Raw genomic sequence first — 14,841 nt, 5'->3', positions numbered from 1 at the left:
GAATTTTCTTTGATGTTGTCGCAAACAATAATTGCTTCGAAATAGAGAACAATCCAGTGGCAAGGTCGCCAACAGCAGCCTCCAAGGGAAGCGAATGGTGACTAAAAAGTACAGATGGTAAACAGTTACATTCAGTCTATGTCTGGCTTCTACATGATCACCACTGACGATTGCACTGTTATCTCTGCATGTCTATTACGTACTGAACATGAAATGGTATTAAGTCAGAGGTGAGTCATTCACTGTACCACTCTCAGGAAGGCATACAGTGAAACTGCACACCATCACCTTGTGATCACCCAGTTTTGTGACATACAGTCCCTAACTGTCAGTTGGGAGTAAGGCATCAGAATTCTCACACCTTTTAATAACATTTTAATATTTAAGATTTAGAGATGTGCGTTTATTATAATTAAAAATACATTTGCCCTTAGAACCAATATTTGACTTAAATCATTTCCACCTTCTGATACTGGTTGTATCAAAACTTATTACCATAATGCTCATAATATCAAGGTGGTGCAAACAAACACCCGCAGGTTGCAAAGAACACCAATTCCCAGAAATTAATCTAGTAGCCTACCCACACCCCCGATTGTAATTAACTCAGTCTACAAAGTAGCATGTAAAATGTATGAAGTGGTTAATTTGTCCATTGCTGCTGTCTTCACATTTTAACAAAGGGGTTAACCTCCTTAAAATATACTGAACTAAAACAGCCAATTAAGCAATATTCCACTGATGCCTCAAGTGTTTATTTGGTAATGTCACAGACATCAGTTTCTAGTCTGTCACATTTTAAAATTTGATACTTTTTCTATCTCCCCCTCATCCAATGATTCTTTGTTTAGCATGCACCGAATTTTGTTTTGCCAACACCACTCTGGCATCTCAGCCAATTGGCCATGGTGAGAGCCCAGATGGTGAGCGAGATCAAACTGTTCAACTCTGTGGGCATCACAGCGTCTGCTTCTGCCCTCAGTCAGGGTCAGGCACTCAAGACGTCCCCTGAAAGTCATTGGATAATAACCAGAACGAAAGCTGTTCAGTTTTTCACACTGGTAACCCAATGAGTTAAATGGCATGAATACAATCTCAGCACAGGCTAAGACTATGGATTATAGAGGGCTATTTTTAAATCTAGCAGTGCTGGGCTCCACACAATTCCGGGTAAAGATCCTGTTTATTTCATTTTCAGTTCTACTATTTGCTGATATTTATAAAATTAGTGGATATCAGCCATTTTTAGTTGCTCCAGGTTCTAGTTTTACAGATTGAAAAAGATACAAAAAAAATTGTCCATTCAATATAATGTGAACAAGCAGTAGTGTAGATTTAAAACTGATTTACTGTACACTTATAGATAATCATTCTGTTCATTATATTACAGTTATATCTATTATCCAGGCAATCTTGCAAGATAATTTACTGGATTCAGTCTTGCTGAGTGTTAGCAAGTATGAGATGGACTGTTGTTTCCTCGCCTCTCCAGTTCTGTTCTTCCCTCTCCTGAGAGCGCCCGACTCATGCTGGGACACAGCTCCACATGCAACGGCTGCCCCTCACCTCGTCCAAGTGACGAGTGCAAGCACTGACCATGTAAGGGGGGGGAGAAAAAGAAGGTGGGTTGGAAGTCAGAGACATGCCTGTTTTTATCCTCACCTAACACCCACAGATTTGCATGATATCTAGTAGAAGTCAATGGAAAGCAATCAGGAGCGGAAACCCTAGCTAATCCACCCCCCCCACCCCAATGCCACAGGAGTGAGATTTCAAATTTGACTAAGCTCGCTACAGCTGAGATAATCTAACTCAGCACACGCTCAGATCCAGGAACCTTCTGCCTCCTGGTCTATATGGCTCAGTTTGAAACTGTGCAGTACACTCATCCACTGAACCACAAGGGAAATTTCATAAAGATGGATCTCAGAATCAACTTAGTATTGATTGCTTTAAACAGCTTGTAATATGAAATGGAAGCCATAAGCATGGAACAAACTTTAATGGAGCTACCAAGTTGCTGCCAACCAGTTGATGGACATCTTGGTGCCCCAAGCTTTCTCACAGCATGAGATCTGTGCTGTCAAAAGCAGCATGGTTGGCTATGTGGTCGACTGCACCAGATATTGAAAATACACCCCATTTGACACTGAATAACCCTCACCTTTGTCTACAGGAATGGCAGAAGTAATAATGTGTGAACACTTGATACATTGAGCTGTGAAACTAACTGAACATTCACAGCCTTAAACCGAACCAAGTTTATTAGTAGTTATTAAATAAATTTTAGTGAATATTGATATTTCTTCCCCCCACCCCCACCAATCTGGCAAATTCTATACAGGCTTGTTCCTCCACAATCATGATTTCCTTAATCACAGTCTTGGGCCATCTTTCTCCATACTTAATTATGCTATTTCTAACTCACACTACCAAAACAACTCTATGCAGCCTGGCAGCAAGTTCCAAAATCCTCCCTACTCCTCAGCACGTTTAAATGGAGCTAAGAGATGGCAGTTTATGTAGGAGTAATGGGAGAGGCTATGAAACACAACCAGCTGATATCAATATAACAGATAAACATTCTCAATATTAAAGGATGAGAAAATCGTAGAGTGGAGTTACCTCTTAAGAGCAGAATTTTGTAATGCAGATACCATGGTCGTTTTGGCTAATTTTTGAGAAAACAACCTCGTTTTCTTTATGATGAGGTAATAGCCATCTAAAAATTGTGACCCAAGAATGACTTACTGTATTTGATTCAGAAATGTTCAAAATACACTACAATTCTCTATTCATTAGCCAAAATTACCAAACATATTGCATTAAAGGGCCTCATCTTAAAAGGGACAAATTCATCTTTACTCTTGCTTCATTCCTACAATTACTTACAAATAGAAAAGTAACTATTTACTATGGTTGTAAATAATTAGCAAAATTGTTGAGACTAATTGTTGCATCACATTTGTTTTCTATGCTTTACCTGTACTAGCACCCAATGTGAATTAAAAAAAAATCATGGTTGTGTTTGTGTTTCTGATACTATCCAAAGTTCTCCTGAAAAAATAGACTTTCCAAAATCTTTGTTCTGGGTTGCGTTCAATTCCGTTGTACATTCACCAGTTCATACGAGATAAACTTTCGGAGGCGTTCCAGGTACTGGCTGTAGAGTTCAATGTCATTGTGACCAGCCCCTTCCACCCACAATGGCTCCACTGCCTTCATGCAACGCTCATACAACGCAAGGCCGTGAGAGAAGTCGATCACTTCATCTTCGGTGCCGTGGATAATCAACACAGGAGATGAGATTTTGGAGATTTTATCAATGCTGCAAAACATGAGAGAAACAAAACCACAGTGTCAAAATAGGAGAAATTGTACTTGATTCAGTTTCAACAGTTACGCACCAACAGACGGGCTTTGCTATTGCTTGCAAGATGGGTGGTGGCGATGCTTCCTGTTGGAACAAGTGGGGGAGGGGGAAGGGTTGATGCTTTGCTGCTGTTTGTGTATAGTGGGGGGGGTCATCTTTGGGGTTCTAATGTTTTTCTGTCATTCTTTGGGGTTTTCTTGGTGCTACAGTGGTGCACTATTAAAGTTTAACTTTTTAATATTATTTTAACTTAAGTTTATTTAAATTTAAGTTCCTGAGAACTTATTATGCCATGTCCATGCTTGATCCTGGGACAAATGATGACCACAAGAAGTATCATATGCTTTTTCTTCCACACAACTCCATCATTCGGAAGCCGGCAGATTAGTAGTAATGCAGGCCACGCATATCTTAAAATCTCCCAATTCCATCACAACTCAACTGTGCAAAATAGCAAAAGAGGTGAACATGGAATAATTTTTTTTATACACATACAAATTGCATTAAACCGATGAAGAGCTTCTACTTATAAAATATTCACAGTAATTCTAACAGGTTACATCAGTTAAATATTTCTCAAACAGCGGTAGTGTTTTTACCAGGATGCTACCTGGAATAGAAGGCACGTGCTGTAGTGAGAGGTTGGACATGCCCTCTAATGCAGGCAGAGGTGGAGATCGGGTAGAGGTTTATAAATTATGAGCACTCGTTCCTTTAAGCTGTGGGGCTGCACGGTAACTGAAATGTTCCCTCACACATAGCCTTTGTTGCCATGCAGCTGGAATTTTTTTAAAAACATATTCTTTTATTCAACTGTCACGCAGTTTTCAGGCCATGCAAAGATTTCCTGCTCAGAGCAATGGTTGGTCCGCATAGCTGCTAAAAAAAAAATTATAGAGGAAATACTGATTATGAGGGGCATAGATCAAGTAGACAAACAGTATCATTTTCCCAGAGTTGAAATGCCTAATTTCAAGGTTCAAAGGAGATGTCAGGGGCTAGTGGTACACTCCCCACCCCCCCCACCCAATACAAAGAGTAGGGTGAGTGCCTGGAATGTGCTGCCAGGCTGATACATTAGGGACTGTTAAGGGACATGTGAATGTGAGGAAAATGAAGGATGGATATTGTGTAGACAGAGGGGATTAGTTTTACTAGCCATTTGATTACTAATTATTTGGTTCAGCACAACATTGTAGCTGACAGGCTGCAATGTGCAGTACTCTAGGTTCTATGTTTAAGTGAGTGGAATACTCTGCCAGCTGTGATGGTAGAGGCAGATACGTTAGGGAAATTTAAAAGACTCATAGATAGCCCACAGATTTAAAAAAATGGAGGGCCATATGGGAATAGGTTAATTGGTCACTGCAAATTGTCCTCTGATTAGGGTGGGCTGCTCTGCTACACAGCTCAAAAAGGCCAGAAAGGCCTGTTCTGCGCTGAATTTCCAAATAAAAAACAAAATATATAAAAGGTTGGCACAACATTGTGGGCCAAAGGACCTGTATGGTGATATACTGTTCTATGTTATCCAAATAATCCAGGCTATTCATTTACAAGAACAATTTCTAAATTATTAGAATCTATACTAGCCATTGTGCAGTATTGCAATTTTGTTAATAAAAGTTGACCATTTATCATTGTGGCTTTCAATAATTTCTGTCAGCATCCCTTCATGTCCTTCACCAAATTTTGACAAACCATCATCAGTCCAGAGCAATCACTGACACCCTTGGGTGTCCTTCAAGAACTTCTTGAAAAAAAAGCATAAGGTTGTTCTTAAAGTGTACAGCATTTTTTCTGCTAACCAACAAGGTATATTATTTTGCCTTGATTCCTACAAATATCCCACACGATGAATTAGTGATTGTTTTTATGTTGACAGATAGAAAAAGCACAGACGTTTGATAAGATGACTTGAAATCTAATGACTTCACAAGTTAACAAGGACAAAAGCCTACAGTTTTAAAGCTCAAGTTTATGAGGTGTCCAGTTTAAATCCATTTCAATTCTCTGATGGTGCAGAAAGAGAAATAGGCTTTATACTAAACAAGTAATTTATTTGCAAGTTTTGAATAGAGTGTACAGTGATTCATGTCCTCACTGATGTCATATGTTAGTGTTTGTTTTTGTAGAAAAAAGCAGGTCAGACAGGATTTTAGACCGATTTAGTTGGACCTGAACTTCCTGCAGTATATTTAGACTACAATACTTTTTTTTTTAAACATCATATCACATGTGCTTTTTTTGATTTACTAAAATGTTCCAGTGAGCTATAATTGCATTTGGATGTGTTTCATTGTCTGACTGTGTGATCAAAAGGCAGGAATACATGGGAAGGGAGCCAGAGATGTTTGATTGTTTTGTTCCTCCAACATTCGAACTAATGACAGCTGTGGCCTGAATATCCACATTCACAATGGAACTGTGGGTTCTACTCCCTAAACTGCCATAAGTACAAAACTCCGACAATCTGTGACTAACAACTCTTATTTCCTCCAGACAAGCAACCCACAAAAAGAACAATTATAATCAAAATATACACTCAACGAGTCCATTTTATTAGGTACACCTGTACACTTGCTCATTAATGCAAATGTCTAAACAGTGAATCAATAAAAGCATGCAGACATGGTCAAGAGGTTGAGTTGTTGTTTAGACCAAACATCAGAATGGGGAAGAAGTGTTATTGAAATGACTTTGATTGTGGAATGATTGTTGGTGCCACGGGATGGTTTGAGCATCTCAGGAACTGATGATTTCTTGGGATTTTCATGTATAAGTCTCTCGCGAATGGTGCAAAAAAACCCCTAAAAAAAACACATCCAGTGAGCGGCAGTTCTGTGGGCAAAAACACTTGTTATTGAGAGAGGCTAAAGGAAGATGGTCAGATTGGTTCAAGCTGACAGGAAGGCAGCAGTAACTCAAACAACTACACGTTACAACAGTGGTGTGCAGAAGAGCATCTGTGAGCACACAACACATCGAACCTTGAAATGGATGAACTACAGCAACTGAAGCCTATGAACACACACTCAGTGACCACTTTATGAGGTACAGGCAGTACCTGGAATGTTTGCATTATATTCTGACACCGCTACTGCTCTTATATTAACAATGTAATTTTAAGATTTTACTCTTCTCTTCAAGACCACTTCCACCAAAACATATGCATCAATCCTATTAAATCCATTTTACTCTTTAAACACCTCAACCTTCCAACCGTGGACTGAGTCCTTCCAACCAGATTCCTGCATTTGCAGGTATTTGACACCCTTACTTTATGCAAATGATTGATCTATCTGATGAAAAACTGATCTTCCAGTTTATACTGCTGGTGAATTTGAGGCTTTCCTTTATCCCTACCCAAACCAATTAACAGTTAAACTACTTACTAATCTTAAATGTTAACGACCAGCATGACCTAAGGATGTGCTGGGGGCAGCCTGTATGAGTTGCCATGCTTTTGACGCCAACAATACATGCCACACAACTTACTAACTATTACCTGTATGTCTTTGGAATGTGAAGGAAACCCAAGTGGTTACAAGAACATACCCAGGAGCATAATTAGGCCATGGTCTAACTATAAACTCCTTACTGACGGCAGCAGAAACTGAACCCCAATTACGTGTTAAGTGATATGCTAACTGCTACACTCCCAAATCACCATTTATGGCTCAACCTACCCATTCCATTTCCCTCCATCACTAGAATGCTGTTCTTGGACTAGAGTTCAGCATTCAACACTATAATTCCATCCAGGCTCGACAGGAAGCTCAAAGACCCCAGCCTTGACTCTGTTTCGTGCAGCTGGATCAGACTGCCAGTAGGTGGTAAGAGTGGGCTCCCTCACCTCCAACCCTCTGACTCTCAACAAAGGAGCCCCTCAGGGCTGTGTACTAAGTCCTCTCCTTTATCCCTGTATACCATGACTGTGTCGCCACCCACAGCTCTAATCTGCTCGTTAAATTTGCCTACGACATTACATTGATTGGCCTAAACTCAAACAGTAACGAGGTGGCCTACAGGGAAGAAGTCATCACTCTGACACAGTAGTGTCAAGGAAACAACCTTTCCCTCAATGTTGCAAAAACAAAGGAGCTGTTTGTGGATTACAGGAGGAATGGAGACAGGCTAACCCCAATAGACATCAATGGATCTGGGGTTGACAGGGTAAACAGCTTTAAATTCCTGGGCATCCACATCACCGAGGACCTCATGTGGACTGTACGCACCAGCTGTGTGGTGAAAAAGACACAACAGTGCCTCTTTCACCTCGAATGGTTGAGGAAGTTTGGTATGGGCCCTCAAATCCCAAGAACTTTCTACAGGGGCATAATTGAGACTATTCTGACTGACTACATCACTGCCTTGTATGGAAACTGCATCTTCCTTAATCGCAGGACTCTGCAGAGAGTGGTGCAGACAGCCCACCACATCTGTAGTTGTTAACTTCCCACTACTCAGGACATTTAGAAAGATAGGTGTGAAAAAAGGGCCTGAAGGATCCCCAGCCACGGTCTATTCCAGCTGCTACCATCCGGGAAATGGTATCGCAGCATAAAAGCCAGGACCAACAGGCCCCGGGACATCTTCTTCCACAAGACTGATTAACTCACGCTGATTTGAGTGTATTTCTATGTTACATAGAAACGTAGAAAAACTACAGCACAATACAGGAGCTTTGGCCCACAATGCTGTGCTGAACATACTTTAGAAATTACCTAGCGTTACCCATAGCCCTCTATTTTTCCTAAGCTCCATGTACCTATCCAGGAGACTCTTAAAAGACCCTATCGTATCCGTCTCCACCACCACCGCTGGTAGCCCATTCCACGCACTCACCAGTCTCTGCATTAAAAAAAACTTACCTCTGACATCTTTTCTGTACCTGCTTCCAAGCACCTTAAAACTGTGCCCTTGTGTTAGCCCTTTCAACCCTGGGAAGAAGCCTCTGACTATCCACATGATCAGTGCCTCTCATCATCTTATACAACTCTATCAAGTCACCTCTCATCCTATGCCGCTCCAAGGAGAAAAGGCCGAGTTCACTCAACCTATTCTCATAAGGCATGCCCCCCAATCCAGGCAACATCCTTGTAAATCTCCTTTGCACCCTCTCTATAATATCCACATCCTTCCTGTAGTGAGGTGACCAGAACTGAGCACAGTATCCCATGGTTGATGAAGGCCAATGCACTGTATGCTTTGTTAACCACAATAATTGAACTATTGCAAAGCATCAGCACCATTATGCAATTAAACACATTATATTCAATAAAAGTTAATTTGTTGTTTCTCCAAATTCCTACGTGATACAAGTACTCTGAATTTATATTTGTGTTCATCTTCAAGCAGTCTATCATAAACAAAAAAAAAATTCTGAGGAAGCAACACTTTTGAAAAAATTTGTTGTCCAGTGAATTATTTGAGTTACTGTTTGAACCAGTCTGGTCATTCTCCTCTGACCTCTCTCATTAACAAAACATTTTTGCTCACCGAATTGCCACTCACTGGATATTTTTTTCTGTTTTTCGCACCATTCTCTGTAAACTCTAGGAACTGTTGTGCGTAAAAGTCCCAGGAGATCAGCAGTTTCTGAGATACTCAAACCACCCTGTTTGGCACCAAGAACATTTTCATGGACTAAGTCACTTAGATCACATTTTGCCCCCATTCTGATGTTTGACCTGAACAACAAGTAAACCTCTTGACCATGTCTGCATGCTTTTATGCATTGAGTTGATGCCACATGATTGACTGTTGAGATATTTGTACTAATGAGGTGAACCTAATATAGTGGCCATTGAGTGCATGTTTGGATGTTGATTCGTACATATTTTGCTACATGAATTTTCCATCATGACTAAGTCTCTGCCAACTCAGTGCAATACAGTACTAAAATGCACAACCCCACTTCTAGTGATGAAGATTGTGTCTGTTTTTTTCCAACCTTCCAACCTTCCAACCCATGATGAATTTTCTTTTGCAGGTTTTGGTTTCCAGAATGATTAACTTATGCCACACATTTTAGAATTCACTGTAAATTTGAAAAATTTGAACACAGAATTCTTGGCATGGCCCTGGAATTGGAGTCTTTATGTGTGGGAGGTTTGTTACTCTCCAATTTATCAGTGTTCCATTTGAGTGGGAAGTGCTACAAGACCTTGTAAGCTGAGAAGCTTTCACAGCTAATACTCACGTGGCTTCCTTTTCTTTATATATACAAAGGGGCAATCACATCATAAATGCAGCACCGAAAGGGAGGGGAATTATCTATGTGTGTGGTGGGGGGGCAGGGAGGGATCTGGTTTGGCTCCAATACCCTAGTTACAATCTAAATACAGTTTTAATCTGGGAGTAAGGCTCAGCTTGCTATTAGACAAACACAACTGGTCAGCTTCTGACCTGGGGATGCCATTTAAACTGCATGTTTATCTTTAGCAGGAGCAGTTTTAACTCCACAATCATGTGGTCAATACGTATGATCAAAGTTCAAAATAATTTTATTATCAAAGTACATATACGCCACCATTATTCACTCTTAAGATTCATTTTCTTGTGGGCATTCACAGAATAAAAAAATAACAAAAAAGAGGAATAAAAAACTATTCACAAAGACAGTGGAGGGGAGAGGGGGAGATAATGTTCAAATGCACCCAAGGCATTTGGTATAAAGGAGAAAATCTGAAAAGATTACTGATATGAGGTATTCCAAATCCTTTAGTGCTGTGTCACCATCGTTATCTCTCGCTCATTCCAAAATCAGTGCCTGTACAGCACGTTTCCACAGTACTGCGCATTTAACAGTATCAGCAGGAAATAATGGGGGGAAAATATATTATTTCTAGTAAGTATGAAAAGCAGCTACAGCTTGATGCACTTTACTTGCTGTGTTTATGGGGAAAGGTCTCACACCAGAAATTTAATACAGAGTTTACAACATAATTGCCAATATCTTATGCAAAATTAACAATGGCTGGAGGTGGGGGGCGGGGGGGGGGGAGGAGTGAGTGTGCAAGAATGCAGCTCAAATCAAAATCCTAGATTTTAAGAAAGCACAGAATACAAAGAAAAAGGTAGAGACAATTAGGAAGTTGAGACAATGTTTTAGCTTCATGGTTCAGCTGAATTCACGAATATCAGTGAAAACACTTGGCTGAATGGCTGTAGGCATTGATATTCACTCTTTCAAAAAGCTTTCATAGTTGGAGGTCACACAATATGTAGTAGACTATTCTCTTCAAGTGTTGCTTTCCAAAAAATGCATTTTGTTGAAAATGGGGCAAGGCGTATGTGGGTTATAACAAGAAATCTCAGCAAGCAGCTCCAGTTGAACCATGGAAATGTGTACTTACTTAGGGAATGCATCAAAACAGTATGTTTTCTTTGTATCTGGGAACGCCACTCGCATTCCTGAGGTCAGAGGAGAATGCAGTATAACGGCAGCACATTCATATCGGGAAGCCAGGTCTACAGTCGGAACTGTACCAATACTCTGCCCATACAGTATAATGTTCTCAGGACTAATGCCATATCTGTAATGAGAAAGAAACCAAGCACGAGTTAAAATCATCGGTTATCCAGCCCTATAAGTCACAGAGTAATACAGCAAAGAAAAACGCCCTGCTTTGTCACCTCAAATCAACTCCTTTGTACTGCCTAACTTTTCCAACATTTCAAGTCTTCATTACCAAATTCTGACATGGCTTCACCATCATTGGGTCAAATTGTGACCATCATTTGGGCACCATGCTAACATAACGGATAGTGTGACGCTATTGCAGCTTGGGGCATCCGAGTTCAAATTCCAGCAAGTTTGTAAGAGGTTTGCCCATGAACTGTATGGGCTTCCTCCGGATGCTCCGGTTTCCTCGCACAGTCCAAAGATGTACTGGTTAGTAGATTAACTGGTCATTGTAAATTGTCCTGTGATTAAGCTCGGGTTAAATAGGTGGATTGCTGGGTGGCCTGTCTCATTAGGCCGGAAGGGCCTGTTCTGAGCTTCATCTCTAAATAAATAAGTAGATATAAATAAATACAAGAGCTCTCCTGGTCATACCAATAGGCTTCACTACATGGAGTTCAGTGAAGCATAGGTGACTGGGCAATAGTTGCTGACTTTGCCTATGATACCCAATAAAAAATGCATAGTTGTTCCAACTGCTAGTTACCTGGATACTCTGGTCATACTTTGATCAGATATGGCAATCAAAGATGCAAAGTGCAGCATTCCATGTCTTTTATTAGTCTCAATCTCAATTGAAAACTTGGCTTTGGTGTGACTTGTACAATGGTACACTTGCGATAAGGCTGGATATTTCTCTAGCAACTACAGTTGAAAGCATAGTGGGACAAAAGCATGGCAAAAATGATCTAGTGCTTTCCCAGCATATATGGCAAATAAATTCTTCTCAGGCTTCCAGCCAGGTTTAGGTATCAGTTATAACTGCTGTTTCGATGACAAACTCTGCTATCTTCATGGCATTTTGTGCTTCTGATGCAACAGACAGGACTGGATACCAACTTGTGTTCAGCTGCCAGCCTTTTCTTCCTTAAATATTTATTGTTCACTTTAAAAATCCATTTTAGGCTAAAAAGATAAACATGATAGCTAATTTCACATACACTTCATTCAGTAAACCTGCTCATTATTGCAAATATGTAACAAACCAATCATGTGGCAGCAATTCAATGCATGAAAGCATGCAGGCATGGTCAAGAAGTGTGATCTGAAGTGACTTTGACCATGGAATGATTGTTGGTGCCAGATTGTTTGAGTATCACATAAAATGCTGATCTCCTGGGATTTTCAAGAGTCACCAGAGTTTACAAAAAATGATGCAACCACCCTAAAAATCCAGTCAGCAGCAGTTTTGTGGGCAAAAACATTTTGTTAATGAGAAGTCAGAGGAGAATGGTCAGACTGATTGAAGCTGACATGAAGGCAATAGAAGAGCACAAGAGGTACCTAATAAAGTGGCCACTGAGTGTGTATAGATAGCACTTAGAAAAATAACTAGATTATACACATTAACATTTTGTTGGTTAAGGATAAATGCTCTTCAAACTTTCACCAAAGAGCTTCAATTAACATTTCATTTGCAAGACAGTGTACCACTGATAGAGAAGCTCCAACCAATAGTAGTTTGATTATAAAATTACATTGTGGGATGGAAAGCAAAAAATAAACATGAAGACCAGCAACAAGGATGTTAAATTTTAGAAACAAGCTCCACTTATCACTAAACCACCTTGCAGAAGCTATACACAGCTATATTCTGTACTACGTTCAACAGGTAAACTTGGAACTTAGTACAGCTGAGGAAAACTTACTTTATTCATTCAGAGAAAAACTCAAATACCCTTTGCAAAAACTAATGAGATCATTTTCATGCAGTCGCTACACCACAGATAACAGGCCCTTTAGGTCATCCAATTCATGTCAAACTATTACCCTGCTTAATCCCATCGACCTACACCCAGATTAGTGCCCTTCCCCCATACCCCTCCCATCTGCATATCTGTCCAAATTTCTTTTAAATGCTTAAAGTGAACATCCGTCTTTTCTACTGGCAAAACGACTCAAAATCATTCCCTCTGTATCTCGCCCAGAACACCCACAAAACCTTCACTATTTTTGTCTGAAGATGAAATTAGTAACCCAAGTCTTAAATTTTGTCATTTACAAGTGATATTTTGGAAAAAGTGTTCTATTTCCCCCCCCTTCTGTTCCATGCTAATAAATTTAAAATAGGTCCAATGGACCATCACAGTCAACCCCTTCAAAACTAATGTGTACTAACTTTTCCGGTCTTTCCCTCATAATTAACTTTTTGGCACTAGACACCAGTCCCATAACTTTTCTGCGTTGCTTCCAGAACTTAAATGTTTTCCTTGTGTCTTATTAAAGGTTACTGAACAAACAGCTTCCTGATTTCCTGGTCTGAAATTACAGCCTATATTTACTCTGGGATTTCTTCCTGAGCTCATAGTTTCAAAGGAAATTAATTTAATCAGCGGTGGAGTACTTTTTGAGCAAGAAAAAAATGGTTTAGTTATTTCATTAGTAAGAGTTAAGGATCAATGTTCAAAGTAAATTTATTATCAAAGTTCACATATGTCACTATATACAACCCAGAGATTAATTCTCTTACAGGCAATCACAGTAAAAACAAGAAACACAATAAAATCAATGAAAGACCGCACCCAACAGGATGGACAGCAACCATTGTGCAAAAAAAGAGTGAATTTTGCAAATACAAAAAGAAAAATAAATAAATAAGCAATAAAATTTCAAGAACATGGGATGAAGAGGCCTTGAAAGTGGGGCTATGTCCACACTACACTGGATAAATTCGTAACCAAAGCTTTTTCTCTTCGTTTTTACCCTCCGTCCACACTAAAACGGCATTTTCGTCCCCCGAAAACAGAGAATTTCATAAACGCTCTCCAAAGTGTGTAATTTTGAAAAAGCTGGATTGGTTGGAGCAGTGTGAACAGGGTAACCAGAGAAATCTAAAAACACTGTCATAACGTGCTGGAACAGATGGTGATGGCAGCGTGCCATTTTATTGTTTTCCTGAACGCAACCTAACAATTTTAGAACAGACGGCAACGAAACTGAAGCCAGAGGAGTTAGAAATGTACTCACCAAATACTTTGACCCATAACTTACTGAATAAATAAGTATACTCACTTTGCCCTGTTTTCTGTCCTTGCTTGTATGAAGGTGATTTACCTATTTATGCAAGTACTTCTCTGACAATAGATACGTAACAGCCTAATGTAACATTGTATGGAAATACAAAATAATACTGATGCAGACATGTTTTATACATTTAACAAGGGGCTTTATTAATGCAACAGAGTTAGTCCGTTTTTCAATGTTCGTTGTCAGCCGGGTCATACTGTCTGTGAACTCCCTATCGGTTGTCTCCATACGTTCGAGTATTTGTGTTTTTTTTAACTTTTAAGTCCTCCTGTGCGAGAGCCAACAGCTGCCCATTGTTGAAGTTTTTCTAGTCTGTAACTGAACAAATGCGCAACAAGTCTTTCACGGCGAGATTCGACACCAAACATGTCGCTTGTTTTCAGTAGATGTGTCCTGTGCTTGCGCAGTAGGAGATTCACCAAAATATCCGTTTTAATGTGGACAGAGATATTTTTTTAAACGTTTATTGTGTACGCCTATCATTTTTATGCGAAACTGGCGTTTTCAAAATTATCCGGTCTAGTGTGGACGTAGTCTAAGTCCATAGCTTGTGGGAACAGTTCAGTGATGGGACAAGTGAAGCCATCCTCTCTGGTTCAGCAGCCTGATGGTTAAGAGGTAATAACAGTTCCTGAAGCTGGTGCTGCAGGTCCCGAGGCTCCTATACCTATTTGCAAATGGCAGCATCAAGAAGCGAGCACACTGGGGGTCCTTGATGGTGGATGCTGCATCCCTGTGATAGACTGGACTG

The 14,841-nt window shown here is 40.0% G+C and overlaps 1 protein-coding gene across 1 annotated transcript in view; it reads right to left on the bottom strand.

Moving 5' to 3' along the window:
* Positions 1 to 358: 358 nt before the first annotated feature.
* LOC140739750 (alpha/beta hydrolase domain-containing protein 17B-like) overlaps positions 359 to 14,841 on the bottom strand; it is a 79,776-nt gene continuing 65,293 nt past the window's right edge. Inside the window, exons 3-4 of the mRNA XM_073068229.1 lie at positions 10,735 to 10,914; positions 359 to 3,328 (exon numbers count right to left, since the gene is read on the bottom strand). Coding sequence (XP_072924330.1) covers positions 3,100 to 3,328; positions 10,735 to 10,914 — 409 coding nt within the window. The 3' untranslated portion in view covers positions 359 to 3,099. The remainder of the gene's footprint in view (positions 3,329 to 10,734; positions 10,915 to 14,841) is intronic.

The sequence above is a fragment of the Hemitrygon akajei genome, chromosome 16, assembly GCF_048418815.1.
Source record: "Hemitrygon akajei chromosome 16, sHemAka1.3, whole genome shotgun sequence".
NCBI classification, from domain to species: domain Eukaryota; kingdom Metazoa; phylum Chordata; class Chondrichthyes; order Myliobatiformes; family Dasyatidae; genus Hemitrygon; species Hemitrygon akajei.
The sequence above is the reverse complement of the archived record's forward strand: the minus strand, read 5'-3'. Positions and strand labels throughout refer to the sequence as shown.